We start from the raw sequence: 27684 nt of genomic DNA, 5'->3' as shown, positions 1-27684 counted from the left end.
AGCCCTGCCCTGAACACTCACATACATGCCACTTATTTGAATACCAGTTTTCAATTCTTTGGGGTCTATAATCAGGAGTAGAATTTCTGGACCCTGTGGTGACTCCAGGTGTAACGTTTAGAGGAGTCTTCCCACAGCAGCCGCGCCGCTCCACCTTCCCACCAGCAATGCCGAAGGCTTCCAGTTGCCTCACATCCTTGCCAACGTTTGTCGTTATCCTTTTTTTTTTTTTTCTTTCCAACAGATGTCACTGTGAAGTGGTATCTCATTATGAGGGCTGGCTTTCTTTTTTATTTTTCCTGAGTCTTTCGATACGCAAAAGTTTGCTTGCTTGCTTGCTTTCTTTCTTTCTTTCTTTCTTTCCTTTCTTTCTTTTTCTTCTTTCTTTCTTTTTCTTTTTCTTTCTTCTTTCTGTCTCTCTTATTCTCTTTCTTTCTTTCGTTCTTTCGTTCGTTGTTTTTTTTTTTCAGGGTCTCTGTTGCCCAGGCTGGAGCACAGTGATGCAATCATAGTTCACTGCAGCCTTGAACTCCTGGGCTCAAACGATCTTCCTGCCTCATCCTCCCGAGTAACTGGGAGTACAAAGCATGTGCCACCATGCCTGGCTAACTTTTAAAAAATTATTTGTAGAGATGGGATCTTGCTATGTTGCCCAGGCTGGTCTTGAACACCTGGCCATGGCCTCCCCAAGTGCTGGGGTTACAGATGTGAGCCACTGTGCCTGGCCAGTTCTTACTTTTTAATACATTTTTAAAGTTGATTGTGGTAAAAAAAAAAAAAAAAGGCGACATGGTATATTCTTTTTGATTCTGCAACGTGCAGGGTCTCTTATCACAGCAACAATTAGACTCAGGAGGCTTGGGGCTGGGCTAGTGGCCCTGGGGTCTCCTCCTTCATGAGGTCTGGGTTTGTGGGTCCTTGCAGAGGACATTCCTGGGCCCTGGAAGGACTGTGACTGCTTCTGCTGGAGTTGCTTGAGGCCCCTGGTAACTCTCCCCTCTGTGTGCTGAGGAGAAGCACGGGCGTCGCGAACTTGATGCTTCTGGATGGAAGCGTCTTTGCCAAGCTTCTCTTTCTTTCTTGTGGAAATTGGGGGAGCTTCAGATCTCCAAGAAGATGCACAGTGAGTGGCCTGTCTCCTCGGCACAAGGCAGTCTCCTGGGGGACCAGAAGGCCCCGGTTCCTCAGCGTCTCTGTGGGTCAGGAGGAAAGAAGGCTTGAGAAACTCAGAAAATGTTCATTGGTAGAAGAGATGGCACCCAAGGAAGGCATGTGGAGCCTTCAAGTGAAAGTCTCGACTGGCCAGGTCTCATGTGGGCACCTTGCATGGAGAGTTGCAGGAGACCCCCTCTAGCCTCCTAATGAGCCAGGGGGCTCTGGGAGGGTCTGGGGGTCCTTCTCCCTCTCTTACAGGATGTACAGCTGACTTCTGCTTGATGGTGAAAGGCAGTCAGGTTTCAGGCTTGGCCCCGTAGACAGGGCATGGACAAGTCCTGGAGTTGGGGGTGTGGTGCCAGCAAAACCATCTTTACTCTCTGGGGTCCATAGCCAGTCCCAGCCTGCCCAGCCCACCCTCCTCCTTCACCTTTGTAGCCCTAGTGGTGAATGCCTGGGGTAGATGGGTTGCTGGGACATCTTTGTTCTTTGTTGGATGAGTAAAATGGTCCCAGGAGAAAACCCGACGGTGAGGAGGACATTGCTTCTTTTTTTTTTTCCTTTTTATGAGATGGAGTCTCACTCTGTCCCCCAGGCTGGAGTGCAGTGGTGTGATCTCGGCTCACTGCAATCTCTGCCTCCCTGGTTCAAGCGATTCTCCTGCCTCAGCCTCCCGAGTAGCTGGGATTACAGGCGCCCCCCAGCACGCCTGGCTACTTTTTTGTATTTTTTAGTAGAGATGGGATTTCGCCATGTTGACCAGGCTGGTCTCGAACTCCTGACCTCAAGTGATCCACTCGCCTCGGCCTCCCAAAGTGCTGGGGTTAGAGGCGTGAGCCACCACACCTGGCTGGAGGACATTGCTTCTTACCCCATTTCTAGTTCCCTAGACCTGCCTTGGCATCACCTCATTGAAGGCTCCACTTGGTGACAAGGAACTGGCTTATTTGGAAACAGGGTCGTTGCGGACGTGATGAGTTAGATTTGGATGAGGTCATTCTGCAGAAGGGCAGGTCCTAATGCAATGTGACCTGTGTCCTGAAAGAAAGGGGAGACGGAGACACGGACACACCCAGAGGGAGAACGCCATGTGGAGACAGAGGCCGAGGCTGATCTGCCGTGGCAGAAGCCAAGGAAGCCTGCAGATGGGCAGCAGAGCAGAAGCTGGGACAGAGGCCCCGAGTGGAGGCGCCTACTCAGTCCTCAGCAGGAGCCCAATTCCGCCTGTGCCTTCCTCTCGGACTGCTGGACCCCCAGCCAGGAGAGAGGGCATCTCTGCTGGGAAAGCCACTCAAAGTTTGTAACACTTTGTGATGGTAGCCACAGGAAACTCCCACACTCAGCTTGTCCTTTAGGCTCTGCTCTGATGTCCTCTCCTCAAAGGGACTTCCCAGGCTACCACGTTCAAATGGCCTCTTCTTTTATTCTTTTGGAGGTGGGGTTTTTTGAAGTAAAGTGTTTTTTTTTGTTTTTTTTGTTTTTGTTTTTGTTTTTTTTTTTGACGGAGTTTTGCTCTTGTTGCCTAGACTGGAGTGCAATGGCGCGATCTTGGCTCACTGCAACCTCCGCCTCCTGAGTTCAAGCGATTCTCCTGCGTCAGCCTCCCGAGTAGCTGGGATTATAGGCATGCACCACCACGCCTGGCTAATTTTGTATTTTTAGTAGAGATGGGGTTTCTCCATGTTGGTCACGCTGGTCTCGAACTCCCAACCTCAGGTGATCCACCCGCCTCAGCCTCCCAAAGTGCTGGGATGACAGGCATGAGCCACCGCGCCTGGCCTTTTTGAGGTAAATTTTATACAGTGAAATTGCATTTAAGTTTAGGCATACAGTTTAACGAGTTTTGACAAAGGTTTACACCTGGCCAACTAAAATCCCAATAAAGAGCTTTGCCACCACCCCAGACAGTACCCTCACGCCCTCTTCCAGTGAACACCCATCTCCCATAATCAGCCACTGTTCTGGTTTCTGTCACTCTAGCTTGGTCTCCTCTTGAACCTCATGTAAGTGGAATCGCACGGCGCGCAGTGCTTTGCGTCTGGCTGCTTTCGCTCCGTGGAATTGTTTTGAGATCCACCCAAGCTGTGTGAGTAGCTCATGGCTTCGTATTGCTTGGCAGCATTCCATTGCATGGAGACACCGCAGGTTGCTTATGCCCCGGTCCGCTGCCAGTTGGGCGAGTGAATAAAGCTGCTATGAACGTTCTTGTACAAGTCTTTCTGTGAACATATGCTTTCATATATGGAATTGCTCGATGACGGGGAAGTGTTATGTGTCTTAGTCCCACTTTCTGGTGCTGTAACAGAGTACCGCAGGCTGGGTAGTTTATAAAGAAAGGAAGTTCAATGTCAAGGCGCTGGCAGCTGGTGAGGACCTTTGTACTGCATCATCCTGTGGCAGAAGGCAGAAGGGCAAGAGGGTGTGAGAAAGCGAGCGGGGGCCAAACTTTCACGATAACAATATTAATATTAATCCCCTCTTACCAGTCCCACCCCTTAACACCATCACATGGCCATTAAATTTCAACATGAGTTTTGGGGGTGACATGCACACCATAGCAGTATGCTTAACTTTTTAAGAAAGAGGAAGGCCAGGCGCGGTGGCTCACGCTTGTAATCTCAGCACTTTGGGAGGCCGAGGTGGGTGGATCACCTGAGGTCGGGAGTTGGAGACCAGCCTGACCAACATGGAGAAAGCCCGTCTCTACTAAAAATACAAAATTAGCCGGGCGTGGTGGCACATGCCTGTAATCCCAGCTACTCGGGAGGCTGATGCAGGAGAATCGCTTGAACTCAGGAGGTGGAGGTTGCAGTGAGCCGAGATCGTGCCATTGCGCTCCAGCCTGGGCAACGAGTGAAACTCCATCTCAAAAAAAAAAAAAAAAAAAAAAAAAAAAAAAAAACCACACAAAAGCCACCAGAGGAACGGTTTTCCGACATGGTTATACCATTTTACAGTCCCGCTAGGAGTGTGTAAGAGTTCCAGTTGCCAACGTTTGGCAAGATCAGTCTTTTAAATTTCAGCCTCTTAAGTTCAGCCACAACTTGGTGAAATTAGACTCCAAAATTTCATCACCCTAGCCCATGTTCTCTCAACCTTGGCACTGTCGACATTTTGGACCAAATGATTCTCTGTTGTGTGGGGCTGTCCCATATATTCTAGGACGATGAGCAGCATCCCTGGTCTCCAATTACTTGATGCCAGTGGTGCGGTGAATTAATTTGCTGATGGTGCCGTGACAAATTGCCCCCAACTTCACGGCTTAAAATAATAGAAAGTTATTCTCTCACTGTCTTGGAGGCTAGAAGGCTGAAATCAGTTTCACTGGGCTGAAATCAGGCGAGGACACACTCTCATTGAAGGCTCTAGGGGACAAACTGATCTTTGCCTCTTCCAGTTTCTGGTGGCTGCCAAATTCCTTAATTTTGTGGCCACATCATTCCAGTCCTGAAGGCCAGCATCTTCAAACCTGTGTTCTGTCTTCACATGACATTCTCCTCTGTGCGTGTCTAATGTCCTTTTGCCTCTCTCTCATACATGTGATTGCATTTAGGGCCCACCAGGATAATCTGGGATAATCTTTGCATCTCAATACCCTTAAACTGACCACTTCTGGAAAGCCCCCTTTTTTGGTCATAGAAGGTAACATTCACAGTTTCCAAGGATTACGACATAGATATCTTTTGCGGGGGCGGGTGGGTGTTTTTCTTTTTCAGACAGAGTCTTGCTCTGTCATCCAGGCTGGAGTGCAGTGGCACGATCTTGGCTCACTGCAACCTCCACCTCCTGGGTTCAGGCAATTCTCCTGCCTCAGCTTCCCAAGTAGCTGGGACTACAAGCACGTGCCACCACACCCAACTAATATTTTATATTTTTAATAGAGATGGGATTTCACCATGTTGCCCAGGCTGGTCTTGAACTCCTGAGCTCAGGCAGTCTGCCCACCTCAGCCTCGCAAAGTGCTGGAGTTACAGATGTGAGCCACCGTGCCCAGCCCAGGGGGGCAATTTTAGCCTACCATGCCCCACCTATTTGTAACAACCAGAAATGTCTCTCCAGAGACTGCCAAATGTCCCTTGGAGCGGAGGGGAGCAAATTGCCCCTGGTTGAGAACCACTCTCCTAGCCCATGAAACTAGTGGGTGTGACCCTGTCTCTGATGATTAATAGTGCTGAACCCCTTTTCATGTGCTTATCAGCCAACAAGTCTTTGGCTTGTTTTCAACTTGGATTGTTTTTTCATTGTTGAGTTGCCAGAGCTCTTTGTATACTCTGGACTAACCTTTGTCACTCCCCTACTTTTTCCTTTCTCGCACCACCCACCCGCCAAACTGCTCTCCCTTGTGTAGGTATTCATTTGTGTTGTATTGTTCTCGTCAAAATATCAGCACATTCAGGTTGGCCAGTGTGTCCGAGTGACTGCCCAAAGACATGTTGACACATGATGGCTGTTCTGTGAGTACCTGTTTCATGGATCAATCTGGGTGCTTCTTTTCCTCCCTTCCTGAAGGGACCCAGCTCGCCCTCTGGGCTGCTTTCCTCCTCCACGTATGCCAGAACTCTATCTGCTGTGTCTTGGGAACATCAGGGCAGGGTCAGGAGGGCTGATTCTGGATTTAGGCCTGACCCAGCCTCCTCTGTGCCGGGTATTTCCTGAATTACCTTGGACAAGGTGCTTCAAGTTTGCAATCCTCAGTTTCCATATCTGTAACATGGAGGTAATAATGATCCCACTATTGTTGGAACTGTTGTGAGTATTAATTAATACTTGTGTGTAAGCCCCAAGTAGATGCTGATGGAACTGAATTTACAATTCCTTTCTGCTTCCTATCTACAAACTAAGTCCTTGAAAGATTGTAAAGAAAAATTGGGCCAGATGTAGTGGCTTGTGACTGCAATCCCAGTGCTTTGGGAGGTCGAGGCAGGAGGATTGCTTGAGCCCAGGAGTTTGAGACCAGCTTGGGTAACAAAGTGAGACCATATCTCTGCAAAAAAATTTAAAAGTATTAACCGGACTTGGTGGCACATGCCTGTAGTCCCTGCTACTTGGGAGGCTGAGACAGGAGGTTCGCTTGAGCCTGAGAGTTTTATGTTGCAGTGAGGTATGATTGTGCCACAGTACTCCAGCCTGGGTGATAGAGGACAGAGTGAGACCTTATCTCAACTAAAAAAAAAAAAAAAAAAAAAAAAAAAAAGGAAAGAAAGAAAAAAGTTGTTAATGGCTTTTTCTTTTTTCTTTTTCTTTCTTTTTTTTTTTTGTTTTTTTTGAGATGGTGTCTTACTCTGTTGCCCAGGCTGGAGGGAGTGCAGTGACTCCATCTCAGCTCACTGCAACCTCTGCGTCCCGGATTCAAGTGGTTCTCCTGTCTCAGCCTCTTGAGTAGCTGAGATTACAGCATGCACCACCATGCCCAGCTAATTTTTGGGTTTTTTAGTAGAGACAGGGTTTCATCATGTTGGCCAGGCTGGTCTCCAACTCCTAATCTCAAATGATCCACCCGCCTTGGCCTCCCAAAGTGCTGTGATTACAGGCGTGAGCCACCACTCCCTGGCCAATGGCTCTTGATAAATTCATCAATGGAGCACCCTAGGTTGATGAGCTCAGGGATTTGGCCAAGATCTCGACCTGACCCTGCCTTCCTCTTCTTTCCCTGAGTCAATGCCTCCTGGGCTTGTCATTCCTGCTGCCCTCTCCTCTCCACAGCATTACAATGCCCCACTACCCCTTACTCTGGTTGTCTGTCATTTTCTAGCAGCTTGTCTAGGACCGTCTCCACACATCTGATGGTCTTGTCCATCTCTCATTCATAAGTTGCTGGTAGAGGTTCAGAGATAAGAAGCTGCTCAAGTCAGAAAGCAGATTGGTGGTTGCCAGGGACTGGGGTGATGGGAATGGGGAGTGACTGCTAAATGGTATTTTTTCGAGGGGGTGATGAAAATGTCTTGGAACTTTTTTTTTTTTTTTTTTTTTTTTGAGACGGAGTCTCGCTCTGTTGCCAGGCTGCAGTGCAGTGGCGTGATCTCGGGTCACTGCAACCTCTGCCTCCCAGGTTCAAGTGATTCTCCTGCCTCAGCCTCCCGAGTAGCTGGGACTACAGGCGTGCACCACCATGCCCAGCTAATTTTTGTATTTTCAGTAGAGACGGGGTTTCACCATGTTGGCCAGGATGGTCTTGATCTCTTGACCCCATGATCCACCCGCCTCGGCCTCTCAAAGTGCTGGGATCACAGGCGTGACTGCAGCCGGCCAATGTCTTGGAACTATTAATAGCCGTGGTGGTTGCACACCACCACATGTGCTAAATGCCACTGAATTGTTCACCTTAAAATCATTCATTTTATGTTACATGAAATTTACCTCAATAAAAATTGAATAAAATGAAGCTGCTCAGGTGCCGAGTAGGCAAAAGTTTCACTCTTGCTTTGTATTTCTGGCTGTATCCACAAGTGGGCAGTTGTGAAATTTTCTTATAGCCTCCTGCCATATTGAAAATGCCCTGAAGTGAATATGCCAGGTCTCCATGCTTTTTTTTCCCTTCTGGACACCAGGTCCTTGCGGGCATCCAGACCCTAGCTCCTCTGTCCCAAGAATGTTCTGGTATGTTTTGCTTTCAGACAAGGCTTGGAGATAACAGGCTGTGGTTACTAGAGGCTTCACTGTTGCTCTGTGACCTCTCAGCCCCAGGGATCCAGTCTCGGGCTGACTTTCCTCAAGGTATCTGCTTAGGCCTTTGTTGCAGGCTCAGGTCGTGTTAACTTGAAGGCACAAGAACTTCCATTTTTTCCCTGACTTCTCCTCCACGTCAGAGCATCCTGCATCTTTGGATCTCTGAGGAGGTCTGACCTAAGGTCTGAGCTGCTCTCTGAACTGGTTCCTCTCATCCCTATTGTGTTGAAGCAAAGCACAGACATTACATCAGTTCATCTGTAAATATTTCAGTGTGAACCTGAAATATGGATCATTTTGTTAATGTAGCCTAAATACCATACCAAAAATGTCTTAAAACAAGTCCACAATGTTAAATATGCAGTCACTGTCACCTGATTGCCTCACACATGCCATCATTCGTTTTTATTTCTGAAGGATTTTTTTTTTTTTTTTTTTTTTGTGGGATGTAGTCTCACCCTGTCACCCTGATTGGAGTGCAATGGTGAGATCTCGGCTCACTGCAACTTCTGCCTCCCGGGTTCAAGCGATTCCCCTGCCTCAGCCTCCCGAGTAGCTGCGATTACAGGCATGTGCCACCACGCCCGGCTAATTTTTGTATTTTTAGTAGAGACGGGGTTTCACCATGTTGGCCAGGTCTTGAACTCCTGACCTCGTGATCCGCCCGCCTCGGCCTCCCAAAGTGCTGGGATTCCAGGCGTGAGCCACCACGCCCGGCCCTGAAGGATATTTTTTGCCGGACATAGAATTCTAAGTTGGCACTTAATTTTTGGAAATAATAAGCATTTTGAACAAATCATTCCCTTCTGACTTCCATGGTTTCTGTTGAAAAGGCAGCTGCCTGTCTTCTTGTTGCTCCTCGGATCACAGTTTTGTTTTCCTCAGGCTCCTTTTAAGATCTTTTCTTTTTCATTGTTGTTTAGTGGTTTTGCTATTATGATGTTTGGTGTGATTTTCTTTCTCGTGTTTTGTGCCGCTGACTCTCCCCTTGGTGTGATTTTCTGTGCATTCATCCTGCTTAGGGTTCGCATTGCTACTTGGGTTTATGGCTTGATGTCTTTTGTCAGTTTTGGAAATTTTCAGCCATTGTATCTTCAAATGTTGATTCTGCCCTAGTCTCTCATTTCTCCCCTTCTAAGGCCCAAGTTACATGTATGTTCGACCTTTCTACTGTATCCCTACATCCTCTGGGTTCCTGTGTGAGCCGTCCTGGTGATTTTCCTTCCACTTTGGCTTCTGTTTTGTTGCCTCTTCCCGCAGCTCCCTAGGGCCCCTTGCTTTGGCACATTTGCTCAGAGCGAGCTCATCCATCCTGGCCACATGCGTCGATTGCCCCCGGGCTATTGACCCCTCCTACAGCTGTTTCTCCATCTCAGACTTTTCCTCCGAGTTGCGGGCCATGATTAGGTTCTAGCTCAATTTGCCAAAAGCAAATTCTCAGAAATGATCAAGAATATACTCTTTCTGGCTGGGCCCAATGGCTCACGCCTGTAATCCCAGCACTTTGGGAGGCCGAGGCAGGCGGGTCACCAGAGGTCAGGAGTTGGAGATCAGCCTGGCCAACATGGTGAAACCCTGTCTCTATTAAAAATACAAAAATTAGCCGGGCATGATGGTGCATGCCTGTAGTCCCAGCTACTCAGGAGGCCGAGGCAGGAAAATCACTTGAACCCAGGAGGCGGAGGTTGCAGTAAGCCAAGATTGTGCCACTGCACTCCAGCCTGGGCAAACAGAAGGAGATCCGTCTGAAAACATAAAAATAAAAATACACTAGTTTGAAAAAATAAATAAATAAAGTTTACAACACTTTTTGTTGGAGAGGGTGGTCTTAACACCTTTGGTCTGTCTTGAGGGTGTCTGGGTTGACTGGTCATTGTTTTGTCTTCATAAGAGCATTCTCCAGAGTTGTCCATTTGCCTCTGTGACTGTAGGAGTTGGAGATAGAGGGGTCCTTGACCAAGGAAGAGAAGGGAGCATGGCTGCCAGAGGGCCAGGAGATGGGGGCCAGAGAGAAGGGGAGACTGAGAGAATATCCTTATGAAAATATTGTTTATTAACATCTGAATAGGCTATTCAGGAATGCATTCAAAAATATCTTCATGTGTCTTTATCTACACATTGATGAAGATTGACTTCATATTCCTGAGGACACTTAAAATCTTGAATGTTCTCGCAGCTAGATCATTCATGTAAATGGAAAGACAGTAATGAGGAATCTATTTTCGGGGTGACCATCCTGCCGACCCACTCCCCCTCTCTGTGAGCAGTAGCCTAGTCCGTGTTGTCCACCGACTCTCTTCTTAACGGGGACCTGGGGCAGAGGCAAATGAAACATTCCTTGAAATGCTGCGAGGAACCGGCTTTTGACAAATTGGCTTTCAACAAATGAGCTGTCAGCTTATTCAGTGCCCAGGGGATTTCTCCGTGTGGGTGTTGGTCAAGTCCTTGGAGCGGGACCAAATAGAAGTCGTCACCGTTTTCCCTGTCACTGTCAGCACCACCGTTTAGACCTCCTGCACCTGAGGCCTGCCGCCACCCTCCTGGGCCTCCTGGGGCGGCAGCCCTGCCAGTCTATGGGTTCCGTCGCTCTCCGGTGCCTTCTCTCTTCTGCGTAAGCGGTGGTGCCAGAGCCCCCTCACTGGCCCCCTGGCCTCTGTCCTTCTGGCCTGTTCTTTGTGGTGCCAAAAGAGGAACTTTGAAGGAGTTTTTAAATTATGAAGTATTTCAAGCACAGGGAAAATGTACAGGACAACATAATTAACAGCCCCAGCTTTCTGAAATCTTAACATTTGCCATGTTCACTTCAAATCTTACTTTTCTTTAGGAAATAAAACTTGAAAATATTCAGTTGAAGTCCTCATTACCCCTTTCCAGCACCATCTTCCTTCCTTGGTATTCTGGCCTCGCTATACCGGCCTCGCCATTCTCATTTGGGTGCTTATCTTTTCCATGCATGGTTTTATACTTTTACTACTTATATAATTATATACACAACAGGTAGTGATCGTTTTCTTTTAGAGATGGGGTCTCACTCTGCTGCCCAGGCTGGAGTGCGGTGGTGTGATGGCAGCTCACTGCAGCCTCGAACTCCTGGGCTCAAGAGATCCTCCTGCCTCAGCCTCCAGAGTAGCTGAGACTACAGGCACGTGCCACCACACCCAGATAATTAAAAAATTTTTTTGTAGGGACAGGGTCTCACTGTGTTGCCCAGGCTGGTCTTGAATTCCTCCTGGCCTCAAACAATCCTCTTGCCTTGGCCTCCCAAAGCGCTGGGATTGCAACTGTGAACCACTGTACCTGGCCTGCTTGTGTTTTTTTAACAGCTCTATTGAGATATAATTTACATATTATAAAATGCACCATTTTAACTACATTTCAATGGTTTTTAGTAAATTTACTGAGTTGTGCAACTATTGCCATGATTCACTTTTTTCTTTTTGTTTAAATAACAGCTCTATTGAGATATAATCCACATCCCATAAAATTCACCAATTTAAAGTGTACAATTCACTGGTTTTTAGTATATTCACAGAGTTGTTCAACCATCACCACTATCTAATTCCAGAGTATTTTTATCAGCCCCAAAGCAACCCTGTACTCATTAGCAGCCGCTGCCTATCCCCCACCCCCAGCCCCTGGCACCCACTAATCTGCTTTCTGTCTCTATGGATTTGCCTATTCTGGACATTTCGTAATTAGTGGAATCGTACTGAAATCTGTGGTCTTTTGTGACTTTTCAATCCTTATAGTCACCATGTTTCTATAGAGTAACTGCAGGCTAAACTTCGTACTCCACACTGGTCCTAGGGGATTTGCGGAATTGACGAGCACCCACGGATAGTTCACACTGTCATTTCTACAACTTCTAGTCTATGGCTATTCTTGTAAAGCTGTTACAAAAGAGTAACTACATATAAAATATATATGAATGTTGGTGTGCGTGTGGCTGGTGTGTGTTTGGGGTGTTCCCAGGCAGACCTGGAGCGGGAGGCAGTCTTTTCCTAGAGCCTGGGGAGGGAGGAGGAAGGCAGAAGCTGAACCCGAATCTGGTCTAGGTCAGGACCGCTCGCTGTTGGCATGAACTCTGGGTGAAGTACTGAAGGAATCTTACTTTCTCTTTTGCTCCCAAGACAAGCCTTGATGGAAGAACGGGTGAATGATCGCCTGCAGGGACACCTGAATGAGATTTACAACCTCAAACACAATCTGGCCTGCAGCGAAGAGAGAATGGCCTATCTATCCTATGAGAGAGCCAAGGAAATATGGGTGAGAACCTCCTGGGGGAGCCTTGTGAGAAGACTGGAGAGATGAGCGAATCCATTCTGATACCCCCAAACCAAAGCAAGGCACTCGAGCTGCCCCCTCCTGAGTGTTCACTGGCCACATACACATTTGTTTCAGAGCTAGCAGCATCTGACCTTTACACGCACGCTCCGCTTCCCACCATCTGGCTTAGCTGCTTTTGCCACTCTGGTGCTGCAGTGCTCACCCATGAGCCTCTGACTCAGGAGATCTGGGGTGGAGCTGCTTCTGCTGCGGCTGCGGGTGTAGGCAGCACCCTCTCAGAACCCCTCCTTAGACCTGGCTTCCCTCTCCTCACTGTTCCATTTCCATAGCGCCCACCCCCATCCCTGGGTAGTTGTGTCTTGACCAGGTCCTCAGCTTCGGGAGACAGTGGATGGGGGAGTGCGGCTGGGTCAGATGAAGCTTTCCCAGTTGCTGGAGAGCCTGCGCCCTCCCCTCTGCCCTGGATGTGCTCTAGGCTCTCTGCCTGCCTCCTCGAATACCCACCCCACAGTGCTTGCTGCTCACCCCTAGGAACTCAATAAACGACCACAGTTGCGTGCTGACTTCTGGTGTGTGCATTTTCGTCTCCTGCAGGAGATCATGGAGACCTTCAAGAGCCGAATATCCAAGCTGGAGATGCTACAGCAAGTCACCCGACTGGAGGCAGCAGAGCACCTCCAAAGCCGTCCTCCGAAGATGTTGTTCAAGTTCGTGAGTCTGCTCTTCTCACTGGCAACCGTCCTCTTGGTCTTTATCTCCACCTTGTGTGCCTGCCCCTCATCACTGATCACCTCATGCCTGTGCACTTGCACCACCCTGATGCTGATTGGGCTTGGGGTACTGGCCTGGCAGAGGCGGCACGCCATCCCTGCCACAGACTGGCCGGAGTGGGTCTCCTCCAGGTGTAGACTGTACTCCAAGAACTCTGGGCCTCCAGCACATGGACCTTAAGGGGCCAGGAGGGCCACGTGCCTTAGCTTGCTAGCTCCCTCCCTCCTCCTGGGTGTCGAGAGCATCCAGCAAGCCCTCCCCAGACAGCCCCTCCACAGCTCTTGCTTGCCAATTATGTAACCACCAGCCTGGCGAAATGGATATAGACGCCCACCTGCCTTACACTTCCGTTTTGTCAGGATCCTTTCACGCCGTCGATAGACATGAGGCTCGGGAAAGATTAAAGTCTATGAAGCACTCTCTCCTCTTTATCCCCCTTGCACCCTCTCGAGACCCAGTGCCTGCACACGCAGAGGCTCAGGTGGTCCCAAACTGCAGTGAAAGCCTCTGTGACTTTGTTGGTTTTGGCAAAGATAAATTACATTTATTTCACAGGGATGGAGGAGGGGGAAGGGAGAGGTGGCCAAAGCCCTGGTGGGCGGGATGGGTAGGAGGCAGATCTCATGCAGGCGACACCGAGGACACAGATGAGACCTCCGTTTTGGAGGCGCTGGAGAGTTCAGAGCCATCGTCAACCTTCTTCCCAAAAAGCTGCAAGATGCAGTTTCGAAACTGGAAGGACAGAAAGTGTTATTGAGCAGAGCAGGAAAGGGTGGAGCCCTGTGCTGAACGTACGTGCCCGAGCCTTCCGTTCACCCATTCCAAACGCCATGGGGGATGGAGGAAGGCTTGGGTTATTTCTCCCTCACACGCCGGGATGTCATCCGACTTAGCAGTTGATGGTGACTACACTGGGTTGAAGTGTGTTCCCCAAAAGATGTGTTCAGGTTAAGACGAGGTCACACTGGAGCCGGGTGGGCCCTAATCCAGTGACTGGTGTCCTCATAAGAAAAGGAATGCTTAGACACGGACAAGCAGACAGAGGGAAGATGGCCACGTGAAGATGAAGGCAGAGACTGGGGCGACACACCTTGGAGTCAAGGAGTGCCAAGGACTGCCGGCAGCCCTGCAGCTGCTTCTCCCTCTCGGCCTCCATGGGAAACCTTTCCATTTGCCAACACCCTGATTTCAGACTCATGATTTCCAGAACCGTGAGAGAATCCATTTCTGTGGTTTGAAGCCACCGAGTTTGTGGTAGTTTGTGGCGGCAGCCCCAGGACAGTCATCCACAGTGACAGCTAAGGGGCAGTGGTGACCTGTCCCCAGACTGTCTGGTGAGCGGCTCAGAGAAATGTTAATGAAAAGGCATGTGGTTGTCATGTTTTTTCCAGTCCATGGATCTGGGGCAAGGTGAGGCCTAGGTAATGACAATCTAGCCCCTACCTCATCTCTCCAGGCAAGAGTCTTCCGGTACCAGGAGGAGGTCTGTCTTTGCTGCTTCACCCCAAAGAGATCTGGGCCATATGAATGTCTCAAATCATGTCCTGTGTCATCACTGAAGTAACCGCAATGCTTTGAGGACCCAGACCAAAGGCATTTTCTAATTATTTCAGGCCTACTCTTGACTAGCTCTACCTCCCTCTATCATCAAAACTCTCAAAATTAAAAAATATAATGGTTGAAATTAATAACATAAGACATGGGATGAACAGCAGAATCAGCTCAGCTGAAGAGCTGAGAGATAGGGTTAAGGAATCCATCCAGCAGCTGCTGCTTGAGCACCCGCTGTGTGCCAGACTCTGTCCTGAGCATAATTTCCTGTCGTCTTGGAACTGCGTTCCAGAAAATTCTCTCAGAATGTGGCAGGACAGGATAATTATGTGGAAAGGGTGAAAGCAGAATTGGGGGCCTGGTGAGGTCCAGAAGTGCCAACATCTGTCTAGGAGGGGGAGTTCTGGAAGGGAGAATGGAAATAATCCAGTAAAGATAGTACTTGGCAAGATAGTTTAGGATCCCAGAAACCTAGAAAAGATCCTCATGAAAGTCAGGAAACGGGAGTCAGGGATAGAACTACACTCTGGGCATCAGTGTGCTACAGCGAGTTCCCGGAAATCCACTGCAGGCCTGGTCCTACTTACTGTTTAAAAGTTACCAGAGAGAATGAACCCTTAATGAACTCTGCAGACTTGGCTTGTGTGAGTCAAAGCCGAGCCAAAGGGGCTGGAGCCGTTGAGTGGCTCTAAGATGGAGGAGCAAGGAAGAGCCGAGTGGAAGGGATGGACTGGGCCTGGTGAAATGGGAGGCCCCTGCGCACCTTTCTGGCCACCATCGAGTCACATCACAGCTGCGCTTTAATGAAGCTTGTAACCTACAGGAGGTAGGGGGATTTAGGTGTGTGAGCAGCTTGCTGCTGAGGCCCAATATGTCAGCTAAGGAGGCTGCCTCTGGGCAGGACCACAGCACTTCCCCACTGAACTAACCCACGAACTCGTGAAAGCTCTTGAACTCTTGGTCAGTGTAGCCAAGAAGGGCCGACTTTTGTTCTTATAGGAAGACAAATTCCAGAGGTTATGGTTTGAAAATGGAGAGATGAGGGTTGAGAAGGGTTGAGTCTGAACAGAAGAGGGGCACATGTAGGGTGGATATACCTAGGGCTCACCAACTCCTAGAGCGTCTGAACGCCAGGGGAGCCCCTGCAGCTCGGCAGCCATAGTTCTAGGGCCACCGGAAAGGAAGAGCACACGGCACACAGACGCTTTGGGAAATGCCACCCTCGGGCTGAGACTATAAAGGATTCCAGAGGGCGCACCTAAGCCTTCTGCTAAGGGCCAGCTGGAGCTCTGACTGGGGCTGGGTCACATGCTGAGCCTTTCCCGGTCATTTCCCTGGGGGATCCCCCAGATGCTCCGCGGGCTTCTCATCAGAGACATGATTCCAGGTGGGGCCATCACTCTGTCCTTCTAGGCCACACAGTATTTTGAGTGGGATCTGCTGATGGCGTTGCTTACCTGCCGGTTCATAAAGACATAGATAATGGGGTTGTAGATAGTGGCACTTTTGGCAAAGTAGGCTGGCAGGGCAGCCATCAGAGGGTGGAAGGCGTAGCCAGGGTTGGCAGCAGCAAAGCATGCGAAGAAGGTGTAGGGTCCCCAGCAGACGCAGTATGCGAAGATCATCACCATCACCATGCGCGTCACTTCCTTCTCTGCCTTCTGGGTGGATTCAGACTCTTTCTGCTGCTTTGCCACCTGAGGGAGACAGGGACAGTGAGTCGGGGGTTGGGGCGCGGCAAGAGGCAGGTGCCCCAGGCATAGGGAGATGTGGGAAGGAGGAGAGGAGCCCAGCAGCCAGCTTCCAGCCCTGAGTCGTGCATAGCCTGTCCCAGGCAGACATGGCGGCCTCAGGCTGGCCCTGGGGGAGTTCTAGAATTGGAGGTGGCACGTAGCTAGGCCTGGCCTAAGACGACCTCAGAGCTGGATCTAACAAGCTCCTTTGCTTCACCTGATCCCTTAACAGACTGTCCTGTCCTGTGCTCAGGCCTGAGCATGGAGGCCGGACCTGATCACTGGGCGTGGAGAATGAAGGAGCTAACAAGATGGAGATGGCGGGGGAGGCGAAAGCCGTGGCTGGCGGGGTGCCCAGTGGGAGTTTCAGAGCAATGCATACGCATCCCTCAGGCTTCCTAGGCCAGGTTGGCCACTCTGTGGGCTAAATCCTGCCCTGGACTCATTGTGGCTGAGGGCAGCTGTGGTGGGGTGACTCCTTCATGCCTGGGAGGAAGGAGACGAATGACCTCCAGGCAGAGGCACTGTGGGGGAGGCCACAAAGGCCAGCAACCAGCTGCCAGGGATGAGGGACTGATGGCAGGCAGATGAGTGGGGATGAGAGAGGGACTGTGAGGGCTGGAATGCGGGGACGGCCAAGATAACAGGGCTAGGGTCACATTCTGGAGCTGGGGCTCCACCATCCCAGACTAATACAGCCTAAGCTATGGTTGGGTACGTGTGGGAGCCTTCAGCCCAAGGTGGTGGGGTGAGGGGGCCTTTCACAGGCTCACAGACTCCTCTAGGGAGAGCTCAGCAGGCATGCCCATCCAATTGTGGGCACAGGTAGCTTCATATAGGAAAGCCACCACCCTGAAAGGGCTCCCACTGCTAACAGAAAGAACCAGCCTTGCTCTCCTCGCTTGCCTGATGTCCCGCAGGGGCTCCCAGTGGTAACCTAGTCTAGGGGTAGGGGGTGATGGCTGTGGACAGGATCAGCTTCCCAAGGCAGAGGGCCAGATATGGAGGGTGGAGAGTGGGTCGGGGGTCAAATGGCACACTCGGGTCCACTCCTTGGTCGGCCCCACAGCCTATGAAAGGGACAAGGGTACTCCGGTGGCAGCCTCATAAAAACATGCCTTGATTTGCAGGTGTCATTTGCTGATGTGGCTGCTCCACTCTACTCTGTGGGAAAGGCAGCCTTTCCACCCCGGGGAGAACTGTCCGGGGTTGGGGAAAGGCACACCTCTATTCCCTTAGCGGACTCCTCCAGGGAGGGAGTGGCAGTGCTTTCCCGTCTCACAGACCTGAGGACAACGGGGCTGGGGCTGAACCTGCAGGCAGTGGTACAGCCCCAAAGGAATCGCCTGATTCTCATCGCTGGATCTTAATATTTTCTTATAGGGGTAGAATCCTCTTCTCTAATGATTTTTGAAAAAAATAGTTTAGGAGTCTCAGTGGACTGATTTGGGGGCAGAGACACTTAGGGGCAGGAGGGGGGTGAGGCCAGGAGGAATCGGGGGGCTTACCGCTCGGATGGCCAGCCACACTTGGAGGTAGCAGAGCACGATGATGGTGAGTGGGGTGATGCAGCAGGTGACCATGAGGACAATCATGTAAGACTGCACCCCGGGGTACGAGCTGCCACTGAACACATCTGGGCCGCATGAAGTCTTTAGGCCGTGGGGCCAGTACCTGGAGAGAAGGGCCAGCAGCCAGTCCTGATGCAGGGGGCAGTGACCCAGGACCCCCAGCTCAGGCATGGTGCTGACTCGGATGGGGTTTGTTTTTTTAAATTGAGGTGAAATTCACTTTGCATGAAATTTCCCGATTTGAAGTGATCAATTCTGTGACAGTCACCACCTCTGCATCCAGAACATTTACATCAACCCAAAACAAAACCGTTGGGTAGGATTTTGGTAAATCCTTGTCCATTTTTAGATGTCATGCCTTTCCTGTTTTTAAAATTCTGGTAAAATATACATAACATAAAATGTACCATTATAGGCCAGGCATAATGGCTCACGCATACAATCCCAGGATATTGGGAGGCAGAGGTAGGAGGATTGCTTGAGCCCAGGAGTTCAAGACTAGCCTGGAACACGCAGTGAGATCTTGTCTCTACAAAAAATAAAAAAATTAGCCGGGTAAAGTGGTGCACCTGTAGTCCCAGCTCATCAGGAGGCTGAGGTGGGAGGATCACTTGAGCCCAGGAGGTCGAGGGTGCAGTGAGCCATAATTACACCACTGCACTGTGCCAGCCTGGGTGACAGAGTGAGACCCTGCCTAAAAAAAAAAAAAAAGTACCATTATGACCTTTGGTACATTCACGATGCTGTGCAAACATCTCCACTATCTGCTTCCAGAACATTTTCATCTACCCAATCACTCCCCCTTTTTACAAACGGAGTGTGAGGTTCCATCTTGCCCTGACCTTCTGAGAACACCCGTGAAGAGCTGAGTCTTTTATCTGAGGTCAGCTAGGCCATGACTGAAATAAAAGGCCCTGCTCACTGGGTGGCCTGAAGGATTAAATGAGATAACCCGCGGGAGAGCCTCCACCAGGGTCAGCTCGCCACACATGTTTGATAACAGGCAACTGTGTGGGGCATGGCGGCATGAGGAGGGTGGGAGACAGAGACAGGCTTTCACAAGGTTTGTTTCCCAGAATGATGGAACGTTCCCAAAAAAAGAACATTCCCTCTCCAAACACCACGAGAACTTATTCACGGGCTTGTTGATAAAACAGTGAAATGCTGTCCATCCAGTCCCTCCCAATCAAACATTTGAGCCACTTGCTTGGTCTGGCCAGGACATGTGCTCTGCAGGCCCAGGTGGATCTATGACCCAAGCAGCCTCTGAAAGGTGGGGGGCGGGGTGGGGCAGCATGTGCAAGAAAGAGACCTGGAATGCAAACACACTGTCTGTTCACTGACAGCTGTGTTGATGGCCCGAGCTCCGTGTGCTCCTGTGACCCGATCGTGCTTGGGACAAATATGTTTCCAGAGGTTTGGGGACCACAGATCCATTTCTGTGTTGCAGCCACATTCATACATTGATAGACATTGCATGCTCAGAGGTGCCCAGAGAAAGGAAGTGATTTGCCTTAAGGTCACAGAGTCTGACCCTGCCCACTCCATCTTGCGCCCTTGCACCCTTACCTGCTCCAACCAAAGATGGGCGGGGCCGTCCACACAGCAGCCCATACCCAGGAGAAGACAATGCCCACGATGGCGAGCTTGGCATCAAATCTCACGTTGCCAAAGGGCTTGCAGACCACCATCCATCTCTCCCAGGAAATGATGGCTAGGGACCAGAGACCTGTGATCCCTACAGGGAGAGCAGACAGATGAGGGCTTTGTGCCGAAGCAAAGGTGGAACAGCCTTCAATGTCACTGCTCCCTTCCCCGACCAGCCGAAAGCTTTCAAAATCAGGAGGTGTCCTCCCACCCAGCTGTAAAACCTAAGTCTCCAAAGAGTGTTTTCAGGTCCAGGGTGAGCAGGCCTCTGGGTCAGCTTGTTTCTCTAACTCCTGCTTTCCACTTCCTTCCCCATGTCATTCAGCCTCTCCTCCCGCCTTGCTTCCCCACTGACCCCAGCGCCTTACTCTCTGCTCCTCTGTTCTCCTCCTCTCCTGCCCCTTTCTTTCTTTCCTCTTAAACCTCTGTTGCTCTCCCTCTGGAGCAGGAGCTTAGAGCTCCCAGTTTGGCCAGCGGGTTTCTTGCCAACCCAGTCTTAGAATCTCGAATCTGGGAACAGAACTCAGGGAGCTCTGTCCTCAACCTCCACACATCCAGCACCAAAAGGGAAGCCAGAGCCACAGACACAGTGGCCAGTGCCTGTTCACCCACAGGAGCCCTGTTACCACTTCTCGCCCTCTTGGCCACCAGCCCTTCCTCTAATGACAGAACTCTTGATGGCCACGTCCAGAGCAGGATAGCCACACTGAGCTGTTGTCGTCCCAGCCAAGAGCAAGGAATCAGGCCCTGTGTAGACCCCTGTGTTCCTCCTTCCGGTACACACCCATGTTCCTTTAGGCGTTTGTAAAGGCCTTAGATTCTCCCCGGCTCCCTCTCTGCAGTAGGTGGAGACAGTTTCCCACTGTCCTGCTTAGACCCCAAACGTCTGCACACAGAATTCAGGGCTCCACGGACTGAGGTGGAAAAAAACGACATCTTTCTCTCCATCAACCTCGAACAGACACTGGGCATTTCCTTCCATTATGAACGTGGCAGTATTAGCAGTACCCGTGACTCGGTCAGCGAGAGAGGTCACAGATGTTTTTCTGTCAATTCATAGAGGTGGCAGACAGTTCGAGCATCACTTATGTTCATCACTACTCTGAAATAACAGTGGTTGTCAGGCGGGATCCTGTTATTTAATACTTTAGTACTGAGTGGTGTCACTAATACGTTTAATATATGCTTTTATTTTTATTTACTTTTTGAGACAGAATCTCACTCTGTTGCCCAGGCTGAGTGCAGTGCTGCCATCACAGCTCACTGAAGTCTTGACCTCCAGAGCTCAAGTGATCCTCCCACCTCAGCCTCCTGAGTAGTCCTGGGACTACCGGTGTGCCACCACGCCCAGCTGTTTTTATTTGTTGTAGAGAAGAGGTCTCACTATGTTGCCCAGGATGGTCTCAAACTCCTGGAGGCAAGCAGTCCTCCTACCTCAGCCTCCCAAAGTGCTGGGATTACAGGCATGAGCCTGGCCAATAAATGCTTTTAACGAAAGACTGTGCTACTGATGAATGTTTAATACTTCGATAACTGTTTTTCAATATAATTTGCTGCCTTTGTAATCCTGGGGGTCTCATTTTATGCGTTTGCAAAAATTCCTCTGAGATGGGGTCCATAGGCTTCCCAGATGGCCAAGGTCATCCGTGGACCAAAACTGGTGGGGAAGTGCTGGCTGCTTGGCACCTGACTGACCCAGGAACAGACCATGAGCAGAGGCAAGGGTGAGCGGGAGACCCTGGCAGAAACAGAGATAGACGTGGGCGGAGATGCAGGGGGGCACTCAGGAAGGGTCGTGTGACCACCGAGGCCATGCCTGCTGCAGAGAGCACTCAGATCTGGGGATGGACCTTCTCTGCCTGACCTTCCCTTGGCTCCCCTTCTAGACTGTCAGGGTAGTGCCGGGACTTGGACAAACACCCTCTCTGGTCTGGGCCATCGTGGGTACAATTCAAGGCAGTTAACAGGGAGTGGGGAGGCTGCTAAGAGAGACGAGGGGAGGCAAGAGCAGGAGCTGCTCCTGTTGGATGTGGGGTCTCCTCCTCCTGAAATAAAGTTCCAGCTGCTGGGTGTGACCTCTGAGGCCTCCAAGACCTGGGCCTGGCCACCTTGTGTCTGGCAGCCACGGCTGCTTGGTGGTACTCTGCCCAGTGGAACCACCAACTGCTCCCACTTGCTCCTCCACCACCTGCCCCAGGCCCCTTCTTGTCTGAGAGGACTGATGACAGTACTGTGTGGTCACCGTCTGGGTGTAGGGCCCCCTCCTTAGCACAGAGCCTGGCACACTGGTACCTCTCGGCCACTGTCTGCTGACCTGAGCGGAATCATGGCCCACAGATATATTAGTGATGGAGATGGGGAGAGGATCTGGGAATTGTGTCTCCTCCAGGAAAAGCAGATGCCGGTGAGCTGAAATGGCAGGCATCCCTAATTGCAGGGGAGTTCTGTCCAGAGTGTCCAGAGTCCCCACTCCCCTACTGTTCTGGAGTTGTCTAGCTCTGTATCTGTCTCCTCCCACACCAACCCCATAGCTCCGAACTGGCTGTTCCCGGGCAGAGCCTGACTCAAGAGTAGGAACTCAGGGTATGTTGGACTGAAGGGAGCTGAATTTAATGTGACTGTCCAGATAGAAACCTCCAGAACCCTTCATTATATGGATGTGAGGCACAGATGTGGAGGGAGATAGACCCACAGGAGAAGCTGGGCCCAGCTCATCATGAGGTGGTCGGAGGGGCTTGCAGAGTGAATGAATGGTTTCTGCTGAGCTTGGGCCCCGACTGGCTTACCACACAGGGAGACGGTGTAGCCTTCCAGGACACACATAGGGTGGCCCAGCACGAAGTAGCCATAGACCTGGTTCACAACACTGATAGTGCTGGCGATGACGGTCTCTGCTAGATCAGCAACTGCCAGGTTCACCAGGATCCAGTTCAGCGGGTGGCGCAACTTCTTGAACTTCATGGTGGCAGCCAGCACAAGCCCATTTGTGAAGACGGATGCAATGACCACAAAGATCATCCAGACACTGGTGAGGTGGTACACCCATCTGGGAGCGATGTGGTAGTTGGGGCCTTCAAAGGGGCCTGGGGGCAGGAGGCAGAGGAGAGAGAGGAGCTGGGCGGCAGCCCCGCCTGTCTATACCAATGCCGATCTCACCTCTCCCTGCCCCATCAAGGCCTCCCCTCCCCCTCCCGCCCTCCTGCCTTTGCAATTGGCTCTTTCCCTCCAGCTTTGCCCATCCTCAGACCGACAGCCTCCCCCCTATCCTGTCGCTCAAGCCAGAGACCATCGCCTGCTGGTCACCGGCACTGGCACCTTGAACTTAACGGAACTCCTCATCATCTCCCCAAACTGATTCCCTGCTCCCAGTGTGCAGTCACCCCGCTTCCCTGCTCCCCTCTTCCCTTCGCCTCAGCTCTACCTCCTACCTCCCAGAGTCCTCTGCCCTTCCGTAGACAGACGCTTTCCTCGTGTAAAGCCAAGCTCAGATGCATTTGCCTTCCAGAAGCCTTTCCAGATTCCCCAACTAGTGGTAACTCGCCCCCTTGAGGGGAAGACCACTACCCACCTCTGTCACCTTCTGTCACATATAGGAGTTACTGTTCATGATGATCTGAATGTGCGTGTCCCCCATAAATTCCTGTGTTGAAATCCCAACCCCCAAGGTGATGGTATTAGGAGGTGGGGCCTTTGGCAGGTCATTCAGTTCATGTGTGCAGAGCGAGTGGGGCCCTCATGAATGGGATTAGTGCCCTTATAAAAGAGGCCCTAGAAGCTGGGCATGGTGGCTCACGCCTGTAACCCCAGCCACTCAGCAGGTCAACGTGGGAGGATCGCTTGAGCCTTTGGGAACAGTTCAAATTAGCTGGGAATGGTGGCTCATGCCTGTAATCCCAGCACTTTGGGAGGCTGAGGCAGGAGTGTCTCTTGAGCCCAGGAGCTCAAATCCAACCGGGGCAACATGGCAACATCTCATATTAAAAAATATTTTTTTAATTAAAACTTTTTAATTTTTTAAAAGAGTCCCTAGAGCGCTTTCTAGCTCTCTTTTTACCCTGTGAGGATACAACAAATTGTTGGCAATCTGCGGCCAGGAAGAGGTTCCTCGCCAGAGCCCACCACGCTGGCACCCTGACTTCCAGCCTCCAGAGCTGTGAGAAATAAATTTGTCATTTAAAAGCCACCCAATCTATGGTAATTTCTCTTTTATTCTTTTCTTTTTTTTTTTGGTTTTGTTTTTTGTTTTATGAGACAGAGTCCTGCTCTGTCGCCCAGGCTCGAGTGCAGTGGTGTGATCTTGGTTCACTGCAACCTCTGTCTCCCGGGTTCCAGTGATTCTCCTGCCTCAGGCCCTCAGGTATCTGGGACTACCAGGTGCGCATTACCGCAATGGCTAATTTTTTTATTTCTGTAGAGATGGGGTCTGGCTATGTTGCCTAGGCTGGTCTCGAACTCCTGACTTCAAGTGACCCGCCCACCTCGGCCTCCCAAGTAGCTGGGACTACAAATGCATTACTTCTCCTTTTTATTTGTAGGAGTTTGCTAGGGCTCTACACCTTTTTTGTTGGAAGGACCTTTGTCGTAACATTGTTTTTGGCAGATTACTTGAAGGGATTGCAAGCCACAGACCTGCTGCCATATAAGGCCTCATGGAGAGTCCCAAGATTTATCAAGAGATTCTTTAGTTGTGTGTTAGAAAAGTCCAACTCAAGCTAGCTTAAGAAAAATGGGGATTTCCTGGCTCCGGCCAGGAGAGACAGACAAATCTCACCCCTAGCACAGCTGGATCCCACAAGGCCCCTGCTGCCCTCTGTGCACGGGCCCCGTCTGTTCCTAACACAAGGAGCTTCCAGAAACCCACTGACAATGTCTGCAATTCTGATACCTGGCACTGGCTCCCCAGGAACCCTCAGTATGAGCAGTAGGGACAGACCATTGACAATTGAAGGCCTTCGTGGTGTCAGTCTCCATGCAGAAGGAAGCAGAGGGGAGCAATGGGGTTGCTGATGGACCTAAGAACAGAGAACCCCCAAACTGTCGGCAGCTCTTCCCTGGGAAGTACTTCGGGTGAACTGGGGAAGAGCAGCTGAGACTGGGAGGGTTTGGGACACTCTGGCCTGTAGGCAAGTGCAAGGGGCTGGAGCAATCTAGGTGCTGTGACCTCTCAAAACAAGGCAGCCAGTTCTCTTCCCTGGCAACCCTTGCGGTCCAAATTGGGCAGTGCAGGGACAAGGGGGCAAAGGAGAGAACAGGTCCCAGCAGCAGTGGGGGAGGGGACAGGAGCTGCCACCAGTGCAACTAGAGCTGGTGTAATGGCCTGCCTCGCCCTTGTGAAAGTTCTGGAACTGATTTCATGAAGCAACGAGCAAGAGAATCAAAGTCAACTCCCAGGCAAAGTGATTCGAGGAAATACAGGGAGAGAGGGAAGGCAGCAGCAGGGGGAGAAGGGGACGCAGTGGCGCAGAGAAGCCAGACTTCTTCAAGTACACCTTCTTTTCTAGATTTTAATTTGAAACTTTTAGCTGTTTTATTACATAATTATAAAACAAAATTTAAGTGGCTGGGGTCGGTGGCTCACATCTGTAATCCCAGCACTTTGGGAAGCTGAGGTGGGCGGATGACTTGAGGTCAGCAGTTTGAGACCAGCCTGGCCAACATGGTAAAACCCTGTCTCTACTGAAAATAAAAAAATTAGCTGGACGTGGTGGCGGGCACCTGTAGTCCCAGCTCCTTGGGAGGCTGAGGCAGGAGAATCGCTTGAACCCCGGAGGCGGAGGTTGCAGTGAGCTGACATCACGCCACTGCACTCCAGCCTGGGCGACAGAGTGAGAGTGTCTTGAAAAAATAAAATAAAATAAAATAAAAATTTAAATTGAAAGACCAATCTCTGAAAATCAGCAACAAAAGAAATGAAACTAAATGCATATCCACTGAGTGGCCTATCACTTAGAGAGGGACTGTTCTAAGGGACTTGAAACACACTGGTTTACTACACTACCTAGTGGCATATACCCTCAGGGGGAAGAAGACCTGTGAAGATGTGAAAGTTTTGGTCACCAATAGGTGAAGACAGGGTAAGGTGTCCAAATGCCATCATTTTCCATCCACACTGCAGTGGTTTAATTGGTATGGGCGTTGAGTTTCACTAGCCACCAACACCCCTGAAAAGAGACACTCTCCTTGTCAAAACACACCAACAAATCCAACCTGCCTCTGGTCAGACCCTCAGATCAACTACCAATTTACAGAAAAATCATAATGAACAACGTCAGAGGAGCCTGTCAGGCTACGTCATGAACGACTTGCTTTCTTCCAGAAATAAATTGCAGGGAGATAGAGCGGGAACCTCTAGATTCAAAGATAGTCAAAAGGCTTATCAATCAATCTGAATGTGTGGACCTCAATTGAGCCCTGGTTCAAGCAAACTGAGAATACGTATGACATTTTTTGAACACTATTAGGTATTTGAAGCTATTCAGGAAATATTGTTACACTCGTCAGTGTGATGATGACTTGTGGTTATGTATTGAGAAGATCCCTTTTCTCCTAGAGTAACATAGTAAAGATTTACAGAGGGAAGGGTGTGAGGTCTTGGATTTGCTTCCAAGAATCAGGAAGAAAGGGTAGTGGAGGGGTTACAGATGAAATGAGATGAAACTGTGGAAGTTGAGTGATGGGTACCGGGGTTCATTACACTCTATTACACTCTTCCTTCTACTTTAGTAGATGCTTGAAGTTTTGTGAAAAAAAAAAACAACAAAAAACAAAAAACAAAAAACCCACCCGGACATTTGAAAAGAGTGCATTGAAGCATCATGCATTGATGAAGTCTGGGGGCATCTAGGAAGAGACTGTTGCATTGCCACCAAGGAAATTCTGGGCACAGTCATGTTGAGGTCAACTGCAAGATCCTCAGCCGGTTTGGTCTGGGCACTCTGTCACTAATTGGCACTCGGTCCTGGCCACCCCACAGTGGGATATTTATTGGCAACCAAGGAGCTGGCGTGGTTTCTGGAAACCACAGCCCCATAGCCTGCATGATGTTCTTTTTTTTGAGACGGAGTCTCGCTCTGTCACCAGGTTGGAGTGCAGTGGCACGATCTTGGCTCACCACAACCTCCGCCTCCCGGGTTCAACGATTCTCCTGCCTCAGCCTCCCGAGTAGCTGAGACTACAGGCGTGTGCCACGAAGCCCAGCTAATTTTTGTAATTTTAGTAGAGATGGCGTTTCACTATGTTGGCCAGGATGGTCTCTATCTCTTGACCTCAAGAGCCGCCCGCCTGGGCCTCTCAAAGTGCTGGGATTACAGGCATGAGCCACCGCGCCCTGCCTTCACGATGTTCTTGAAGGCACCAAAGGAATTTGGTTTGGAGGAGGGGCCAGGGGAGAGGGCCAGGAGTAGGGAGGTCACTGGCGTCCTCAGCTTCTTTGAGGGCCTGCGTGCAGCTTTTGGATTGGGCAACTGCCAATGGCAGGACTCAGGCTGCCCTGATGAGAGCTTTCAGCTTTCTATTGTGCCTGAGCCCTCTCTCCCAGGACTGCTCCAAAGGGAAAGGTGGCCCTGGGCGCCAGTCTAGCCTCTTCCCCCAGAGGTGTGCAGCCAAAAGCTGTGTGGCCCCATCATAGAGTTCAACAAAATGACTGCCACAATCTCTGCCGACCCCGAAGTTCTAGAAGTTTCTTGTCCTCTGCTGCTGTCTTCCCCACCCTCCCGCCTCCCTTGGGTGTGTCAGTATGTTGCCTCCTTTTGGCTTCAAATGTAAAGACAGACCCGACTCTTCCCCAGGAAGCTGAGGGACTCTGTGGAATGAGAGGTTACTTGCTAGCAGTGAACACACTCATCTACGGGCCAGAAAGAAACAGCACATAAATTCTTCCCCAGCCATGGATTCTCAAAGAGGCTGGGAAGCCTGTGTGGCTTGCGAATGCATATTCGATATTATGGTGTCCTTCTAGATTCGGAGAGGACCCCTGGATTCATGTCGTCTGAAAAGCTATGGGAGAAAGCCTCTGCTGGTGGGGATGTGCAGAAGAGAGATTCCCTTGGGCGGGGCAGGTGGGTGGTCGGTGGCCCCCAGTGCAGCCACCCAGCCTCCACGGGCCTGCTGGCTCACCTCTGGTGGAGTTGCTGTTGGTGTAGGTGAAGATGCTGGACTGGGTGCTGTCCTCATAGCTGTCCTGCGGATGGCGGCCTGCGAGCCTTTGGAGGCTCCACTGCTGGGCCATGGCTATGGAAAGCCCTGTCCCCGACGGCAGCCAGCCCTGGCGCATCACCTGAGGGTCACGGCGCTTTATACTGGCC

The 27684-nt window shown here is 50.6% G+C and overlaps 2 protein-coding genes across 2 annotated transcripts in view; one reads left to right on the top strand and one right to left on the bottom strand.

The window, feature by feature from the left end:
* The window catches only part of LOC112615856 (testis-specific protein TEX28), a 21127-nt gene extending 7904 nt beyond the window's left edge, over positions 1-13223 (top strand). The window contains exons 3-4 of the mRNA XM_025372760.1: positions 11952-12087; positions 12703-13223. Coding sequence (XP_025228545.1) covers positions 11952-12087; positions 12703-13059 — 493 coding nt within the window. The 3' untranslated portion in view covers positions 13060-13223. The remainder of the gene's footprint in view (positions 1-11951; positions 12088-12702) is intronic.
* Positions 12669-27684, bottom strand: LOC112615857 (long-wave-sensitive opsin 1-like). Its single transcript, XM_025372761.1, has 6 exons — positions 27497-27684; positions 22168-22464; positions 19304-19472; positions 17672-17837; positions 15888-16127; positions 12669-13611 (listed from the first exon to the last, which is right to left on the bottom strand). The coding sequence occupies exons 1-6, from the start codon at positions 27651-27653 to the stop codon at positions 13501-13503; spliced, it is 1140 nt and encodes a 379-aa protein (XP_025228546.1). The 5' UTR covers positions 27654-27684; the 3' UTR covers positions 12669-13500.

The sequence above is a fragment of the Theropithecus gelada genome, chromosome X, assembly GCF_003255815.1.
Source record: "Theropithecus gelada isolate Dixy chromosome X, Tgel_1.0, whole genome shotgun sequence".
In the NCBI taxonomy this organism is placed as follows: domain Eukaryota; kingdom Metazoa; phylum Chordata; class Mammalia; order Primates; family Cercopithecidae; genus Theropithecus; species Theropithecus gelada.
Note: the sequence above shows the minus strand (reverse complement) of the source record. Positions and strands in the feature narration are given on the sequence as shown.